This window comes from Mauremys reevesii, linkage group 13 (assembly GCF_016161935.1).
Source record: "Mauremys reevesii isolate NIE-2019 linkage group 13, ASM1616193v1, whole genome shotgun sequence".
Classification (NCBI taxonomy): domain Eukaryota; kingdom Metazoa; phylum Chordata; order Testudines; family Geoemydidae; genus Mauremys; species Mauremys reevesii.
This window is the reverse complement of record NC_052635.1, coordinates 18639041-18656409: the sequence shown is the minus strand read 5'-3', so window position 1 is coordinate 18656409 and position 17369 is coordinate 18639041. Positions and strand designations below refer to the sequence as shown.

Below are 17369 nucleotides of genomic sequence, written 5' to 3'. Positions count from 1 at the left end.
TGATGTATTGAGGGAAGACTGAAAAAATTAGGTTTGTTTAGTCTGGAGAAGAGAAGACTGAGGGGGACATAACAGTTTTTAAGTACATAAAAGGAGAGGAAGGTAAATTGTTTTTCTTAACCTCTGAGGACAGGACAAGAAGCAATGGGCTTAAATTGCAGCAAGGGAGGTTTAGGCTGGACATAAGGAAAAGCTTCCTAACTGTCAGGGTGGTTAAGCAGTGGAATAAATTGCCTAGGGAAACTGTGGAATCTCTGTCATTGGAGGTTTTTAAGAGCAGGTTAGACAAACACCTGTCAGGGATGGTCTAGATAATACTTAGTCCTGCCATGAGTGCAGGGAACTGGACTAGATGACCTCCTGAGGTCCCTTCTACTCCTATGATTCTATTATTCTAATGCTTGGTCTCAGCCCACAGGAAAACCATTGGGAAGGTCTGAGCAAGCGTCCTGCAGCCATGTTTGCATTCGGTGAGTGTGGGGGAATATCCTTTACACCCTGAAACAAATCCACAGGACACTTTTGGCTGCACTTGAAATTTGAGATCCTGGGATTTGTCCTCACTGAACATCACAGGTTGGCAACACAGTGCACCTGTGTTCTTCAGGGGGGGTGTACATGGCAGAGGGAAATAGGCAAAAGCTAAGGCTGTGAACACAAGTTTCTGCAGCCCGCACAGGGATTCTGCTGGGAAGAATTTCTACACAAGCCCTGGAACAAGGATCGCCCACTGCACATGTGTGGCATACTTGATATTTTTGACAGAATGAAAACTTTCCCTAACCCAATGCAAGGTCAGTCCTACAGGGATTGAGCACCAGCCATTCCCTTCCCTGAGAGCCTCGCTCGGCATCTGAAGTGCTGAGTCAGGGGGAACTTGCCAGAATAAGGAGCCCAGTCAAGTCAGGCCCACTGACTTCAGTGGGCATAGCAGCTGCTCGGTGCCTCTGGATTTGCCTCTCGGGCTCCAGCAACAGCACTTTCCTTTAAACTCGGCATACAGCCAGTTATCACCGGGTGCTGTCTTTAGGGGCTTTGGGCAGCATCTCCATTACATCTCCAACAGCCCACTCTATTGTACCTTGTTCTCAAAGCTTCTACTCTTCCTCACGTCAGTCTGATCCAGTCAAGCGTGCTTCGTAACTTATAAAACTAACCCATCTAAATCAGAGACCTTTGGGAGGGGTGAAGTCTTGTGAGCAAAGGACAGGACTGGGAGCCAGGAACTCCGAATGCTGGCCTGACAAAGGCCCTGTGCCTTCGACAAGTCACAGCCTCAGTTTCTTTGCCAGCAGAACACCCCATGGGAGAAACGATTCGAGCACTTTGTGCGTGTTAGTTATGACTGTGCAGAAGCATTGCTCTTGAGCACTGAAGACGTGCCTATAAATACCTTCATCGTTAGCACTTAGTAATTTTGGATGGGGCTTTGATTATATCTGTCTGAGCCCCACACTGAAAGTGGGAGATACCGCAGTATGGATGGGGCCAGCGACTGGAGGTGCACCTTTGCACGGAGGCACGCCTTTCCCAGCATCATGGGGTGAGGCTCTGCTTATCACACACCTGGGGCTGCTGACAAAAGCCTTTGTCTTGTCAAGGCTGGCCTCAAGGCTGTGCGCAATGCAGCTGTCACCGTGTGGGTCCCTGGTTACCTCACCCACCTTGTCTCTCAAGACTGTAACAGTCAGAGAACCCCTGATTAGACTGTGTCTAGAACTGACATATGCCAACTCCAGTGGCTTGTATTCTTTCAAGACAGGATGCTCCTTACAAGATGTGCTAACTACTTCTGTTAAACCTTGCATTTTGCTGTGACCAGGGCCGGCTCCAGACCCCAGCGCGCCAAGCGCGTGCTTGGGGCGGCACGCCACGGGGGGCGCTCTGCCTGTGGCCGGGAGGGCGGCAGGCGGCTCCGGTGGACCTCCCGCAGGTGTGCCTGCGGAGGGTCCACTGGTCCCGTGGCTCCGGTGGACCTCCCGCAGGCGTGCCTGCGGGAGGTCCACCGGAGCCGCGGGACCAGCGACCGCCAAAGCACCCCCCGCGGCGTGCCGCTGTGCTTGGGGCGGCGAAATTGCTAGAGCCGCCCCTGGCTGTGACACTAGGAGTATCTTTGCCAGGCCTGAGCAAGAGCTCTGTGTAGCTTGAAAGCTTGGCTCTCACCAACAGAAGTTGGTCCAGTAAAACATATCACCTCCCCAACCTTATCTCGCTAACATCCTGGGACCGACATGGCAACACCACTATTGCATACAGCTATTTGTTTCATCAGATACAAGCTAGAATCACCAGGAGAAGGCCCGGACAGCAGCTGTGCTGCATGATGGAAGGACTTGCTTCCTACTTCTCTTCATAGAATGCAACCACCTTGACACTGGAAACTAATTAAAGGAATACCCATTTGCCTGTGACTGCTTGAGAAGTGTTTACTGCCCAGGCCCAGCAGTTCCTTGGAATGGCACAACCCTTATCCCTGCCTGCTGATAGCAATATGGCTGCAAACCTCCCTGGAGCTTGAGCATGATGACTTACCAGTATAACTATTCAGTAAGGCTGCGAATCATTCACGGAAGTCACAGCTTCCGTGACCTCCGTGAATTTTGCAGTGGCAGGTGCGGCTAACCCCAAGGCCATCCCAGCATCTGAGAAAGCCCCAGAGCCAGCCGCTCTGGCTGCTGCTCTGGCAGCCCCAGGCAGTTGGTCCCCGGCACTGCCCTGGAGCAGTAGTCTGGGCCCAGTGGTGGCAGGTGGGGGCCGGGGCCGCCCCCTGCCTGGACCACCATTGGCAGCAGGCGGGGGCCCTGGCTGTCCCCCACCCGGAGCGGGTGGGCTCCTGGCAGGAGCAGCAGCAGGGGCCCCAGCCCAGCCCCCTAGCAGCAGCAGTGGGGCCCCGCACTGCCCCCCCGTCCCTCCCCCAGGAGCAGCAGTCCTCAGGAGAGCTCCCCTCCCAGCAGGTAAGATTTAGTCACAGGTATTTTTAGTTAAAGTCATGAACAGGTCACTGGGCTGTGACTTTTTGTTTATTGCCCGTGACCTGTCCTTGACTGTTACTAAAAATACCTGTGACTAAAACGTAGCCTTACTCATCAGTATAAGGGTTATAACCTCCACCAGCTCTTGCCAGTTCTCCTGCACAATGCGGTTAATTATAACATGCCCCATAGCCCCTCATTCAGAGGGTATTCCACAAAATATGGACCAAATTCAGCTTTCAGATACAATAGTGTAAATCTGCAGTCCAGTGGAGTCACTTCAGATTCACACCAGCATAAGTCTCTCTCTAAGGCTTTGTTTACACTAGCACTTTTGTCAGTCAGGGTGTGAACACCCCACCCCCACCCCCAACCAACATAAGTTTCACCAACAAACGGGCCGGTCAGGACAGTGCTATGTCGGTGGGAGATGCTCTCCTGCTGACATAGCTACCGCCACTCATTTGGGGTGGTTTAATTATGCCAACAGGAGAGCTCTCTCCCGCCAGCATAGAGGGGCTACACGAGAGGTCTTACATTGGCGCAGCTGCAGTGGTACAGCTGTGCCAGTGTAAGGTCCATAGTGTAGACATAGCCTCAGTGTTTATACCTGATGCTGCCCAAATAATCAGACACTGCACAGTAACAGCGAAGTTGCATAGGCCCGACGCTGGCCCAATGCGTGATGGTGAATTTCAGTGCCATTAAACAGCTGTTGTGATGTGGGAGGCACTTACTCTTTTCATCATTGACCAGGTCAAGATGGCGGTAGATGTAACCTTCCAGGTAAGACTGAAACTTGGGTGATGGGGAAAAAAAGGCCAGACTGATGGCCATGAGTTCCCAGCCCCACGCCAGACTTCGGTAACACATATTGTCCGTAGTCTGCCTGATCAGCTGTATGTACAGTTCATCCCGTAAACCCTGTATGCTCCAGCACTTGGTAACTGTGACCAAAGCCACATGATTTCGGTCCATGCGGGCCTGGCGGTCACCCATGTAGATCTGCACCAGTTTAAACATTTCACATGCTTCCTTTTTAATGGTGTGGTTGCTCGTGATGAGCATTGGCTTTTTGATGGCGCCTCTGTTCCAAGAGAGCATGTTGGAGATGGAGATCCTTCGGCGGAAGATGCCCTGAGTGTGCATGTTCAGGTTTTTGGAAGCCCAGTCTGCCATGCTGAGTTGAGAGATGGGCTTCCGTAACGTGCTGTAGGGAAACTGATACCCCATGCTGATGGCAGGTTGCACGCTATTCTCCTGCTTGGAGTCTGACTCTATGGTTCCAGGCTGCAAGGGAGAACAGACAAGTTACAATCAAAAGCATTTTAGCTGAGTGTCTTACCCGAGTGAGGCAGATAAACAGCGTCAGCCACCCAACCTCCAGGAACTAGAGTCGTGAGCAGAGAAAAAACGTATGTTGGATGCAGTCCGTTGCTGGGATCTGCACTCCTCCAGTCTATCAAGACGTGGATTTCTTTCATCGGCCAGCATGCCACGTTCCTCCCCTGGAATATCCGGGCTCTGTCTCTCTGGCACACAGTACCTGTTGTACTCCTAGACAAAATGCTCTATCACCTCTTGCTATCCAAACCCTGCTTCTCCCCACCTCACTGAGGCTCCCTGAGAGGGCACAGCCCCACACCTTCCTCCCCACAGCCAGCACACGCTCATCATGCATGTTCCCCAGCAGCCCATGCCCTCCTCCCCAGTGAATGTAGTCACACATGTGGCCCTTCCAAAGTGCCTGTTACCTGCTTCATGGCCCCCATTGTCCACACAGACCCCAGGAACCTCCTGTCTTTGGCTGGCTCATGCCAACCCAACCAGTGTCTCACAGCTGGGTTATGTGCAATAAGCCACATTATCACACACGGGGGGAGGGCTCTGATCAGGCTTAGCATCATACACGGAGCAGCGGCAGGCCAGCTCAGGCTGTCCCAGACTACTGCCAACAGCATTTCAGGCTAGCCAGTTTTCTGGACTATTGTGTGCTTTTCCTTGGCTCCCGCAGCCCCCCTCCTGGAAACCATGGCCACATCTACAATGGAGCAGGACAGGCTGCGACAAGGAGCCTGGCCAGGGTCTTCACACATCTATTTGGGTAGCAAGGCTGCATAATGATACACCTAAAGAGAATCCCCTGGGAGAAGACGCTGGGTATCCTGTGGGAAGACAACAAGGTGCAGTGTGATAATGCCTCAGGCAGAGGCACAGGGGCAAGTGTTCTCATCTCCCCTGCAGGTCAGGGAGGACTAGCTGAGAGAGACCAGGAAGAGTACTGCCTTCTACCAGCCCCCACCTCCAGAGAGATCCAAAACGAACCTGCAACCACAAACCAGGGAGATGTACCCCAACGGCCCAAAGACTGCATCTGCACTGAAGCTGGGGAGCAGCCTCCCCACCTGGGTAGGCAGACTCGCGCTAGCGCGGCTTGAGAGCAGAGTTAATTAATCCATGGCCTCGGACCTGAAAGGGGCTGTTCTCTCTCTCCAGGAGTGCAGCTGCAGGAGCCTGTGTGAGATGCAGTGTTCAGTCGAACACACTGTGCCTCCGAGTAGACTCCACAGAGACTCAGTGAGGACGAACTCATGAACCTTCATCAAGTAGCTACCCTGGATTTGTTTTTAATAATCCACCAGGTCGCGGACTCCAAGGCCCAGACGAGATCATTTCATGTGTAACTGTATTTAAACATACAGTCAGCTGCACATTGACCCCGGCACCACCTCCTTAACTCCCCGCAACAATGGGGACCTCAGCATGCCCTGAAGGTCGACAACTCTGGGCTATTTCACACTAGGTGGGAGGGAATAGCGGAGCCCCAGGCCCGCACACAGAATGCCCTGCTGCTGCCCCTCTCCTGGTGGTAATCATGGCATTGTACCACAGGGAGAGGATCTCTCAGGTGGGGCTTTTTAGAATCATAGAACTGGAAGGGACCTCAAGAGGTCATCTAGTCCAGTCCCCTGCACTTGTGGCAGGATTAATTATCTAGACCATCCCTGACAAGTGTTTGTCTAACTTGCTCTTAAAAATCTCCAATGATGGAGATTCCACAACCTCCCCAGGCAATTTATTCCAGTGCTTAACCACTCTGACAGTTAGTTTTTCCTAATGGCCAACCTATACCTCCCTTGCTGCAATTTAAGCCCATTGCTTCTTGTCCTATTCTCAGAGGTTAAGAAAAACAATTTTTCTTCCTCCTCCTTGTAACAATCTTTTACATACTTGAAAACTGTTATCATGTCCCCTCTCAGTCTTCTCTTCTCCAGACTAAACAAACCCAATGTTTTCCAATAGGTCCTGTTTTCTAGACCTTTAATCATTTTTGTTGCTCTTCTCTGGACTTCCTCCAATTTGTCCACATCCTTCCTGAAATGTGGCACCAAAAACTGGACACAGTACTTCAGTTGAGGCCTAATCAGCGCAGAGTAGAGCGGAAGAATTACTTCTCGTGTCTTGCTTACAACACTGCTACTAATACATCTCAGAATGATGTTCACTTTTTTGCAACAGTGTTATACTGTTGACTCCTATTTAGTTTGTGCCCCACTATGACCCCCAGATCCCTTTCCACAGTACTCCTTCCTAGACAGACATTTCCCATTTTCTGTGTGTGCAACTGACTGTCCCTTCCTAAATGGGATACTTTGCATTTGTCCTTATTGAATTTCATCCTATTTACTTCAAACCATTTCTCCAGTTTGTCCAGATCATTTTGAATTTTAATCCTAGCCTCCAAAAAAACTTGCAACCCCTCCCAGCTTGGTATCGTCCACAAACTTGATAAGTGTATTCTCTATGCCATTATCTAAATCATTGATGAAGATATTGAACAGAACCGCACTCAGAACCAATCCCTGTGGAACCCTATTCGTTATGCCCTGCCAGCATGACTGTGAACCACTGATGATTACTCTCTGGGAATGGTTTTCCAACCAGTTTTGCACCCACCTTATACTAGCTCCATCTAGGTTGCTAACCCTCATTTGTTTATGAGAAGGTCATGCGAGACAGTATCAAAAGCTTTAGTAAAGTCAAGATATACCATATCTACTGCTTCTCCCCTATCCACAAAGCTTGTTACCCTGTCAAAGAAAGCTATCAGGTTGGTCTGACACGATTTGTTTTTCACAAATCCATGTTGACTGTTACTTATCACCTTATTATCTTCTAGCTGTTTGCAAACTGATTTCTTAATTATTTGCTCCATTATCTTTCCCAGAAGTTAAGCTGACTGGTCTGTAATTTCCTGGGTTGTCCTTATTTCCCTTTTTATAGATGGGCACTATATCTGGGATTGTTTAGTCTGCAGAAGAGAAGAATGAGGGGGGATTTGATAGCTGCTTTCAACTACCTGAAAGGGAGTTCCAAAGAGGATGGATCTAGACTGTTCTCAGTGGTAGAAGATGACAGAACAAGGAGTAATGGTCTCAAGTTGCAGAGGGGGAGGTTTAGGTTGGACATTAGGAAAAACTTTTTCACTAGTAGGGTGGTGAAGAACTGGAATGGGTTACCTAGGGAGGTAGTGGAATCTCCTTCCTTAGAGGTTTTTAAGGTCAGGCTTGACAAAGCCCTGGCTGGGATGATTTAGTTGGGTTTGGTCCTGCTTTGAGCAGGGGGTTGGACTAGATGACCTCCTGAGGTCCCTTCCAACCCTGAGATTCTATGATTCTATGATGTGCCTCTCTAAGTTCATCTGTGCTTTTGCACTTCAGTATCAGACGAACGCAACGCGAGCCACATGAGGCCACATCTTAAACTGGCCCAGAAGCTAGAACTGGTACAGAGGGTAGCTGTCATCTTGGTAGATGGGGCGGCTGTAGAGAGTACATGGCCCTGCACTGGTCACTTTTCAGCGTCCAGGTAGATTTTGAGGTGTTGGTTTTGATCTATAAACACCTATCTATAGGTTATAGACCTGTTTGATTTATAAACATCTATAAAAACCAAGGACAGGGTAGGCCCGTTACTCGTGGGGGGAATAACAACAGAAAATGTGGAAATGGCAGAGGTGCTTAATGACTTCTTTGTTTCAGTTTTCACCAAGAAGGTTGGTGGTGATTGGATGTGTAACATAGTGAATGCCAGGGAAAATGAGGTAGGATTAGAAGAGGCTAAAATAGGGAAAGAACAAGTTAAAAATTACTTAGACAAGTTAGATGTCTTCAAGTCACCAGGGCCTGATGAAATGCATCCTAGAATACTCAAGGAGCTGACTGAGGAGATACCTGAGCCATTAGCAGTTATTTTTGCAAAGAGATTACAGAAGACTGGAAAAGGGCAATTCCCTCAGCCTCTCCTCATAAGTCATGTGCTCCAGCCCTCTAATCATTTTTGTTGCCCTCCGCTGGACTCTCTCCAATTTATCCACATCCTTCTTGTAGTGTGGGGCCCAAAACTGGACACAGTACTCCAAATGAGGCCTCACCAGTGCTGAGTAGAGGGGAATGATCACATCCCTCGATCTGCTGGAAATGCCCCTACTTATACAACCCAAAATGCCATTAGCCTTCTTGGCAACAAGGGCACACTGTTGACTCATATTCAGCTTTTCGTCCACCGTAACCCCTAGGTCCTTTTCTGCAGAACTGCTGCCCAGCCATTCGGTCCCTAGTCTGTAACAGTGCATGGGATTCTTCCGTCCTAAGTGCAGGACTCTGTACTTGTCCTTGTTGAACCTCATCATATTTCTTTTGGCCCAATCCTCTAATTTGTCTAGGTCCCTCTGTATCCTATCCCTACCCTCCAGCATATCAACCACTCCTCCCAGTTTAGTGTCATCTGCAAACTTGCTAAGGGTGCAGTCCACACCATCCTCCAGATCGTTAATGAAGATATTGAATAAAACCGGCCCCAGCACCGACCCTTGGGGCACTCCACTTGATACCGGCTACCAACTAGACATGGAACCGTTGATCACTACCCGTTGAGCCCGACCATCTAGCCAGTTTTCTATCCACCTTACCGTCCATTCATCCAGCCCATACTTCTTTAACTTGCTGGCAAGAATACTGTGGGAGACTGTATCAAAAGCTTTGCTAAAGTCCAGAAATAGCACATCCACTGCTTTCCCCTCATCCACAGAGCCGGTTATCTCATCATAGAAGGCAATTAGGTTAGTCAGGCATGACTTGCCCTTGGTGAATCCATGCTGACTGTTCCTGATCACTTTCCCCTCCTTTAAGTGGTTCAGGATTGATTCCTTGAGGACCTGTTCCATGATTTTTCCAGGGACTGAGGTGAGACTGACTGGCCTGTAGTTCCCTGGATCTTCCTTCTTCCCTTTTTTAAAGATGGGCACTACATTAGCTTTTTTCCAGTCGTCCGGGACATCTAAAACACAAGGCCATACCTTTGCAGCCAGAGGCCCATGGAACCTGTCCACCCTGTTGGTGATTAGCAATTGCCCTCTACATCCCTTTGGGATCTCTCAGATAGGAAAGAACCCTATAGCTGCCCCACCAATTCCACCTAAAGTTCAGACGAGCCAGCCACACCTTATGATCAAGGGTATGTAAGGCAGCTGGCAGATCTAATACCACCAGCATGGACACATGGTCATTGTCTGCGGTGAGGAGGCAAACACAGAAGAGCACAAGAAGAGCAGTCTCTAAACCAAATCAGGTACAATCAGCGAAATACTGAGAGATTTGTCTTGCCACAATCTTCTCAATAATCCAAAAAGGGAAGGTGCAATTCTGGCTAGTCTGTCAATATGGGATGGTTTCTTGAGCCACACATGAACCCAGGCCTTCTCCAAGGCTGTTGGTATCCTGCCCTTCTTAATGGAGGCAAACAAGGACCTTTCATTCCCTGGCTGGCCTTCCCCAGTCAGAAAGGACATGGTTCTAAAACAGATTGTGGCTCAAAATCCTCCAACAACTCCAGAACCTCAGTGAGTAACACTGGGCAAAACTCACCAAGCAGATCCTGCCTCTGTCCCCCTAAGATCCTGCTCCACAAAGCACATTTTTAAAGCCCCCCCCTTTTTTTTTGCATCACAAGGAAGGAAAAAAAGCCACATGCATTTTTTTCTTTACAATTACCTATAAATTTAGGAGCACTTTAAATTTCAACCCCAGAGCTAGTCAGAACAGGATACACACTGAGATTAAGTTGGTTGTTTTCTTGCTAGCAAACAATGCTGAATTTACGTGTGTTAGACTCCTGTCTGGGCCTACCCTCTCCTATCCTAAACATATGACTCTATGGGGTGATAGATTAGCATGCGTCCCCCTCACTTGCTCAGCACCTTCTTCTTCTTTGTTTTTTTTTAAAACCCTTGATAGCATCTGTTCCTCCAGCTACTGTCCCATCTCCCTTCTCCCAGCATCTCTAAGCCCACTGAACACACTGTCCACAACCATTATCCGGAGCTCCTCTCCTCCAATGCCATCCTAGACCCTCTCCAATCTTCCTGTCACCCCTGTACCCTGCTGCAATGGCTCTCACCAAAACCTCTAATGACCTCTTCCAGGCCAATGCTGAGAACCAGTGCTCCCTCCTCATCCTCCTGGATCTGTCCACTGCCTTCGACCGGGCTTCTCTTCTTGAAAGCTTGGCATCCTTCAGCTTCCATTTCTTCATCCTCTCCTGCTTCTACTCCTATCGCTCTAGTTAATCCTTCAGAGGATCCCTCTCCTCCCTCTGCCAACTCTCTGTGGGGTTCCACAGGGCTCTGTCCTTTGTCCCCTTCTCCATTCCTTCCACACCTCATCTCTGGGCAATTTAATTCACGAACATAAATTCAGCTATCGTTTGTATGGTGATGACTCTCACATCTACCTCTACTCCAGGCCGTTTTCCTTCTGTCCTAGACTTCAGCCTGCCTTTCTGACATCTCCTGGTAGTCCAGACATCAGCTTAAGGTCACCATGACCAAAAGAGAGCTTTTAATCTTCTTGTCAAGCCCCCTCCCCCATCCCTCTTGTCCATTACCAAGGACAACCCCACCATCCACGCTGTCACACAAGCCTGTCACCTAGCTTTCTCTCTAGACCATCATACGCAGGCTCGTCTCCTGGCTGGCCTTCACAAATCTCATCTCATCCTACTTACACCCATTCAGAATGCTGCTCCAGAGTGTGTTTTCCTGGCTCATCCTGTTTGGCCACGTCACCCCTCTCCTGGCTCCCTCTTCTCCATCACATCCAAAACAAACACCTTCACATTCAGAGCTCTTCAGACAGTCCCTACCTGACCTAGCATCTTTTAGACATGCTCAAAATGTCGGCTCTGAACTCTACTCTGCCAGTAACATCAGACTCCTTCTCCCACTTCTCATGCATCCGACGAAGCGGGTATTCACCCACGAAAGTTCATGCTCCAATACATCTGTTAGTCTATAAGGTGTGTGATGGAGCAAGGCCGGATGGCTACAGGAAAGTACTGAGGAGCAGGTATGTTAGCTCCAGGCTAAGCAAATCCCTAGTACCATGGGAACCAAAATGGCAGTTGCTCCAGGCTAATCAAGGGACCTGGGGCCAATTAAGAACTTTCTAGAAGGCTCCGGAGAGAGCTACATTGATTGGAGCGCCTGCAGCCAATCAGGACAGGCTAATCAAGGCACCTGGTATAAAAAGGGGAGCTCACTCCAGTCTGGGGGGAAGGAGCCAGAGGAGAGAAGTGCGTGTGAGGAGCTGGGAGCAAGAGGCACAAGGAGCTGAGACTGAGAGGGTGTGCTGCTGGAGGAGTGAGGAATTATCATACCATCAAGCATTATCAGACAGCAGGAGGAAGGACCTGTGGTGAGGATACAGAAGGTGTTGGGAGGAGGCCATGGGGAAGTAGCCCAGGGAGTTGTAGCTGTCATGCAGCTGTTATAAGAGGCACTATAGACAGCTGCATTCCACAGGGCCCTGGGCTGGAACCCGGAGTAGAGGGTGGGCCCGGGTTCCCCCCAAACCTCCCAACTCCTGTTCAGACACAGGAGTTGTTGATCCAGACTGTGGGTTCCACCAGAGGGGAAGATCACTGAGGTGAGCAAATCCGCCAAGAAGTGCAGGACCCACCAAGGTAGAAGAGGGACTTTGTCACAGTGCCACAGGACTCTTTGCTGCTTTTACAGATCCAGACTAACACGGCTACCCCTCTGATACTTCTCCCACTTGTTACATTCAAACAAGCACCTTCCTGCTTCCTCTGCTGCTGCCCCTGTAAGCACCCTCCAAACCACCTCACTGTCCTCCTCCAAATCCCTCCTTTGCATGCAGCCTACAAAGAACATGACAACAGTTAGGCAGCTGAAGGGCTGAGATGCTGCCTATTATGCTGACTAATACCAAATTGTTGTTTCCTTGTGGTTCCCAGTATGTATCCACCTGTTCTCTTATGTCTTAGATTGTCTGCTCCTTGGGGCAGGGACCCCTTTTTGTTCTGGATTTGTACAGCACCTACCACAATGGGTCCTGGTCCATGACACCACAATACAAACAAGTAAATAAAGGCAAGCAACCACATTCAGAGCTACGTACTTGGTGCATGGGACCCAAACTCTGCTTTCCCTTCGATAATTCCCACCTATCGCATCAGACACCTGGTCTGAAATAGGATCCTCCACTTACAAAACTGCAAGATTTTGCAATCTGTTGTTTCTTCCCCAAGAATATACAGCGTCTGTACATAAAACTCTTCTGTACAGTAAGTAATCCATACCCAGCAGTACATGGCATGGTGCATTTGGGTTAGAACTACCCCTATCAATTAGCAGCAAGTGATTTAACTGAAATAATCATTGGTACATACCTGAGAGGATGTTCGTGCTGCATCTGATGAAGCCAAACTTGTCTGACTCGTCACATTCTTCTCTAAAGAGTCCATTTTCTCATAGGTCCTCTTGGACCTCACTACGTCCTGTTGCGTAGCTGGGTCATTAGAGAAGCTCCCGCTCCTCTCCAGTCCCTGTCTGTACAAGGACCTGTTACTAGAGGTCACGTCGTCCCTTGAGCGCTGGATGACACCTTTCTTCAAATGGTCTGACTGAAACCTAACTTTACTGCTCCCTGTTGAGGTGGCGTTTTCCAGCATGTCGGCATCTAGGCTTGCTTTGCTTCCCCTGAAGGCTGCTGATTTCCCCACCACGGCACGCATCTCCGCAATCAACTTATCGTTCAAAGCACTGAGTTCACTGCTGCTGCCCACTGAGCCAGGTCTTCCCTGACCTGCCATTTGTCTCCTTCCTTTCCTCTTTCGTAAGCTCGGAGAAGGGCCTGTTGAGTAGCCAGAATCCTGTTGACTTATAACAGTAGGGTACTCTTGAGCTTGTGGGCTGTTCTGTTGACTGTGGTGAGCCTCCATATTCTTGAGAACATTGGCTTCCAAGACCCTCCAGGACTGCTTGAAGCTGTCCTTTGAAGAAAGCAGACCAGGCTGTGGTTTAGCAGGGCTATCAGCTACCACCCCAGGGCAGTGAAGAGGTTTGGATGACTGGTCAACATTGACCATGTGTTTAATATATTCCCTTCCAGCAGGGCTGTATTCTGTGGTGGAAGGGTTTCGCACATGGTTTTTTCCAGCTTGTTGCTGTTGCATACTTGGGTGCTGCAATAATTTGGTTGGCTGGTGCTGCTTTTTTAAGCTGTTGCTTGGAGATATTTGTGGAGACGTCCCATTCGCATTTACACTCTCGGTGTCCATATCTACAGGAGGTTCATCGTAAATTGGGGAATCTAATGATGGCTCATCATATATAGGTGCTGGAGAGGCATATTTGGGAGATGCAGGCTGTGGTGTCCCTGTTTCGCTCCTTGGCGGAATGTGACAAGGAGGGCCATTCCTTAGCACTAAACAAAACCCACCATTCTCTGTCTTTTTAATCTGCATAGACGGTTTGGTTTCCACTGGAGAGGCTGGCTTTGCAGCAGCTGGGGTCTGGGCTGTGGACTGAGGCTGGGCATATGGGACTGGATTTGGAAGCACAGATTTCTGGCTGTTGGCTTCTGCAGTAGTCTGTGGCTGCAGTGAACTGTTCGATGAATCCTGCACTTGTCTTAAACTGTTAACTTTAACCAGCATGGCCGCTTTAGTGCCTGGCAAAGGCTGCCAGCGGGTAGGAGTGTCCCTGAACAGAGAGAAACACAAACATAGGGAATTATTTAGGAAAAGAAGAAAACAAAAATGCAATTCAGAACTCAGGTCTAGTGGGGGATGGGTGAGCTGGCCTCAGCTTTTACCCAGACATCAAATTGAATCTCCAAGGTCTTGCACATAAACTCTGCACCCCTCTGGGGCTGTTTCCTGGGCATTCGACTTCTAAAAACAGGAAATACAATATTTACATGAGAAAAATGCCTGACTCATCACATGACTCTGTTCAGCCATTCGAGTCAGGTTCTTTGTACTTGTTGCCTCTTCAGAGGTCTGAGACAATGCTAACCCATTAGAACACACATTCAAATCTGGCAGCCAATCCTGACTGGCTGGCTAGAGGCGAATAAGAGATCTGCCTGACCGCTCCATCACTTGCAATGTTACATGGAAAAGCAGCCAAATGCTTACGCTTCAGAAACTTCTGCCTTGATAGCGATGCTTCCAGCTGAAGGCATTCAGTGCCAGACAGCCCCTGGGGCAAACCCTGGAAGTCAGTGGGAGCGACACCAGGGATGACTGAATGTGGCTCACAGAATGCACGTTGCACCCTAACAACGTAACCAACCGCTAAGGAGAAAATCCTTCCAAACTCTCCTGTATGCCTCAGTGGCTTTGTGGGGAACCCTCTCACCCAGCCCTCAGATCAGCTCCTCTTCCCACTGTGCTCTGGCTTTTTTAAAACAGCCCCATCTCCTTCCCTTGGGACAGGCCCAGAGCCCTGTGACGTTAGCTGTATGCTTGGGAATGGCTTGTAGATCCCCCCGGGAGTGCCAATCCCAGAGGCATTGTTTCGCACTGCGATAACAGCCTAGACTCAGGTGGGAATCCAGTTTAGAGGCAGGAAAGTCTAACTCCACTGCACGGCCTCGACAGAATTGGCCTGGCTTGTGAAAAGGAAACCCGAGCCTACATCTGCACAGCACCACACAGGCCAGGAAGAGCAGGTGTCAGGCATGTGCTGAGCTGCCACGCTGGTGCCGTGGGCAAGGCCTGAGAGAGCCAGAGGCAGGGTAGTGACATGCTACTGTTCTTGTTCACTATTACATGTGGGGTACATGATGCAGTGCCACAGACAGAGCACCAGGAGCTCACAGCATATGGCACAGCACCTACAACGAAGAAACCAGAGCAGGGATGCAGTTCCCCAGCAGAGATCCCCTGGGACCAGCAGGTGTGTACTTCCACCCACAATGGCCCCGTACGGAGAGCAACCTCCCCTGTATGAAGTTCTTACTCAGACACCTCTCCCCAGGGTCTGTGCACTAGAAATAGCTGCACACACCTCTAGCAGGGGTAGGAAGCTCTGACTGCGGGAGGAGGCATCTGTCCTAACAGAGGGAGGCGGCAGGGGGCGGCCTCCCAGGGAAGCAGGAGAACCTGTCCTTTACCCAGCTGAATTTCTGTATTTAGTACTTAGAGACATGGGGGACACAAGCAGGGGCGGCTCCAGGCCCCAGCACGGCAAGCGCGTGCTTGGGACGGCATGCCGCGGGGGGTGCTCTGCCGGTCGCCGGGAGGGCGGCAGGCAGCCAGCCTTCGGCGGCATGCCTGCGGAGGGTCCGCTGGTCCCGCGGCTCCGGTGGACCTCCCGCAGGCGTGCCTGCGGAGAGTCCGCTGGTCCCGCGGCTTCGGTGGAACCGCGGGACCAGCAGACCGTCTGCAGGCATGCCTGCGGGAAATCCACCGGAGCCGCGGGACCAGCGACCGGCAGAGTGCCCCCCGCGGCATGCCGCCATGCTTGGGGCGGCGAAATGTCTAGAGCCGCCCCTGGACACAAGAGACATTCCTCAGAAGGGTGGTGGACAAACCTCTGCCCTGCAGTCTCACTCACTCAGGACAGACCCCTCCTTTACCATGCACCCCCAGCAGCCCTCTGCCATCTGACTCATTTGAGACACAACCCCCAAATCCAACCTCGTTTACAGTCTTGTGGCATTGTCTAGAGATGTTCCCACCACTTGGAACGGTTCCACTGCCCCCTCCACTTTGGGCCTAGTGTGTCTGCCCAGCGCCACCCCTTCCCCCTGCAGGATGGCCTGTCTCCCCAGTCCCCTCCCTCTCAGGATGCTGTGTCTGCCCATGTCCCCCCAACCCCCGATGACTGTCTGCCCCGACCAGGATGCAGTGTCTACCCAGTGCCACCCCCACAGGATGGCCAGACTGCTCTCCCAACCCCCACATGACAGCGATTTACCATATCTCTCCTGGAACAGCCCCTCCTTTAATTGTACCCACATGATGTCGTGATTCCTGCCTCTCATCATGAGGCCCCAACAGGAGGATCTGAGGCTGACTGGAGACTGCCTGTGTGCTCTGCACTGGGTGCAGCACCAGACTGATTCCCAGGGCGCAAAGGTCGCCTGCAGAACGTTAGCAGAGTCCAGGGCGCACTGGCAGAGGGCCTGGCTCCAGCTCGGTGACAGACACGTCAGTGCAGTGCTCTGGGGAAGAGACACACTCTGGGAGCAGATTGGAAGGTTTGGGTTTAGCCCTGCTGTAATGATGCCGTCAGCTGCTCGCTCTCATACAGACAGCACCCAGGCCTGGGCTCTAAGGATCCCTCCATTTACAACCCCTTACCCCAGCCTCCAAACCACAATCCATCCCACTAAGCACCAGACTGGCCTCGCCTCTCGAAAACACTCAGCACCGCCCCACACTGAGCGGAGAGATCGCTGCTGTGCAGCACCCACGTGGGGCACAATGCTACTCAACCTGCGTGTGCCCAGCCCCTGCCAAGCAGGAAACGAGACAGGGAATGGAATGCAGCCTCCCGCAAGGAATCCAAGGGGAGACAGCCTCGGAATCCAGGCCAGGAAGCCAAACCTGGGTCCCCTGAACAACAGTGCAGGGCACTAGCCCCGAGCACTGGTCCCCCTGGTGTATTTGGCTACCTCAGGCCTTGGCTACACTGGCGCTTTACAGCGCTGCAACTTTCTCGCTCAGGGGTGTGAAAAAACATCCCCGAGTGCAGCAAGTTACAGCGCTGTAAAGCGCCAGTGTAAACACTGCCCCAGCGCTGGGAGCGCGGCTCCCAGCGCTGTAAGCTAATCCCCTCGGGGAGGTGGAGTACCTGCAGCGCTGGGAGAGCTCACTCCCAGCACTGGCGCCGCGACCACACTCGCACTTCAAAGCGCTGCTGCAGGAGCGCTCCCGCGACAGCGCTTTGGAGTTTCGAGTGTAGCCAAGCCCTCAGCTCCTCTCTGACAACACGCTCTAACCCCCAGCCAGGGTGCCAGGTGTGGCCAGTGCTCTGAGCAGTGTGTGTCTGTGCTCTGCCCACAGGAACATAGCTGCATTAGC

The 17369-nt window shown here is 51.0% G+C and overlaps 1 protein-coding gene across 5 annotated transcripts in view; it reads right to left on the bottom strand.

The window, feature by feature from the left end:
• Positions 1-17369, bottom strand: part of LOC120381110 (rho GTPase-activating protein 39-like) — a 120035-nt gene that overhangs the window by 26122 nt on the left and 76544 nt on the right. For 4 of the 5 annotated variants that reach the window (XM_039499200.1, XM_039499202.1, XM_039499203.1 and 1 more), the window contains exons 3-4: positions 12723-14037; positions 3710-4262 (exon numbers count right to left, since the gene is read on the bottom strand). In XM_039499200.1, coding sequence (XP_039355134.1) covers positions 3710-4262; positions 12723-14037 — 1868 coding nt within the window. Of the gene's footprint in view, positions 1-3709; positions 4263-12722; positions 14038-14149; positions 14229-17369 lie in introns of all 5 variants that reach the window. The other variant, XM_039499204.1, reaches the window with a different exon arrangement.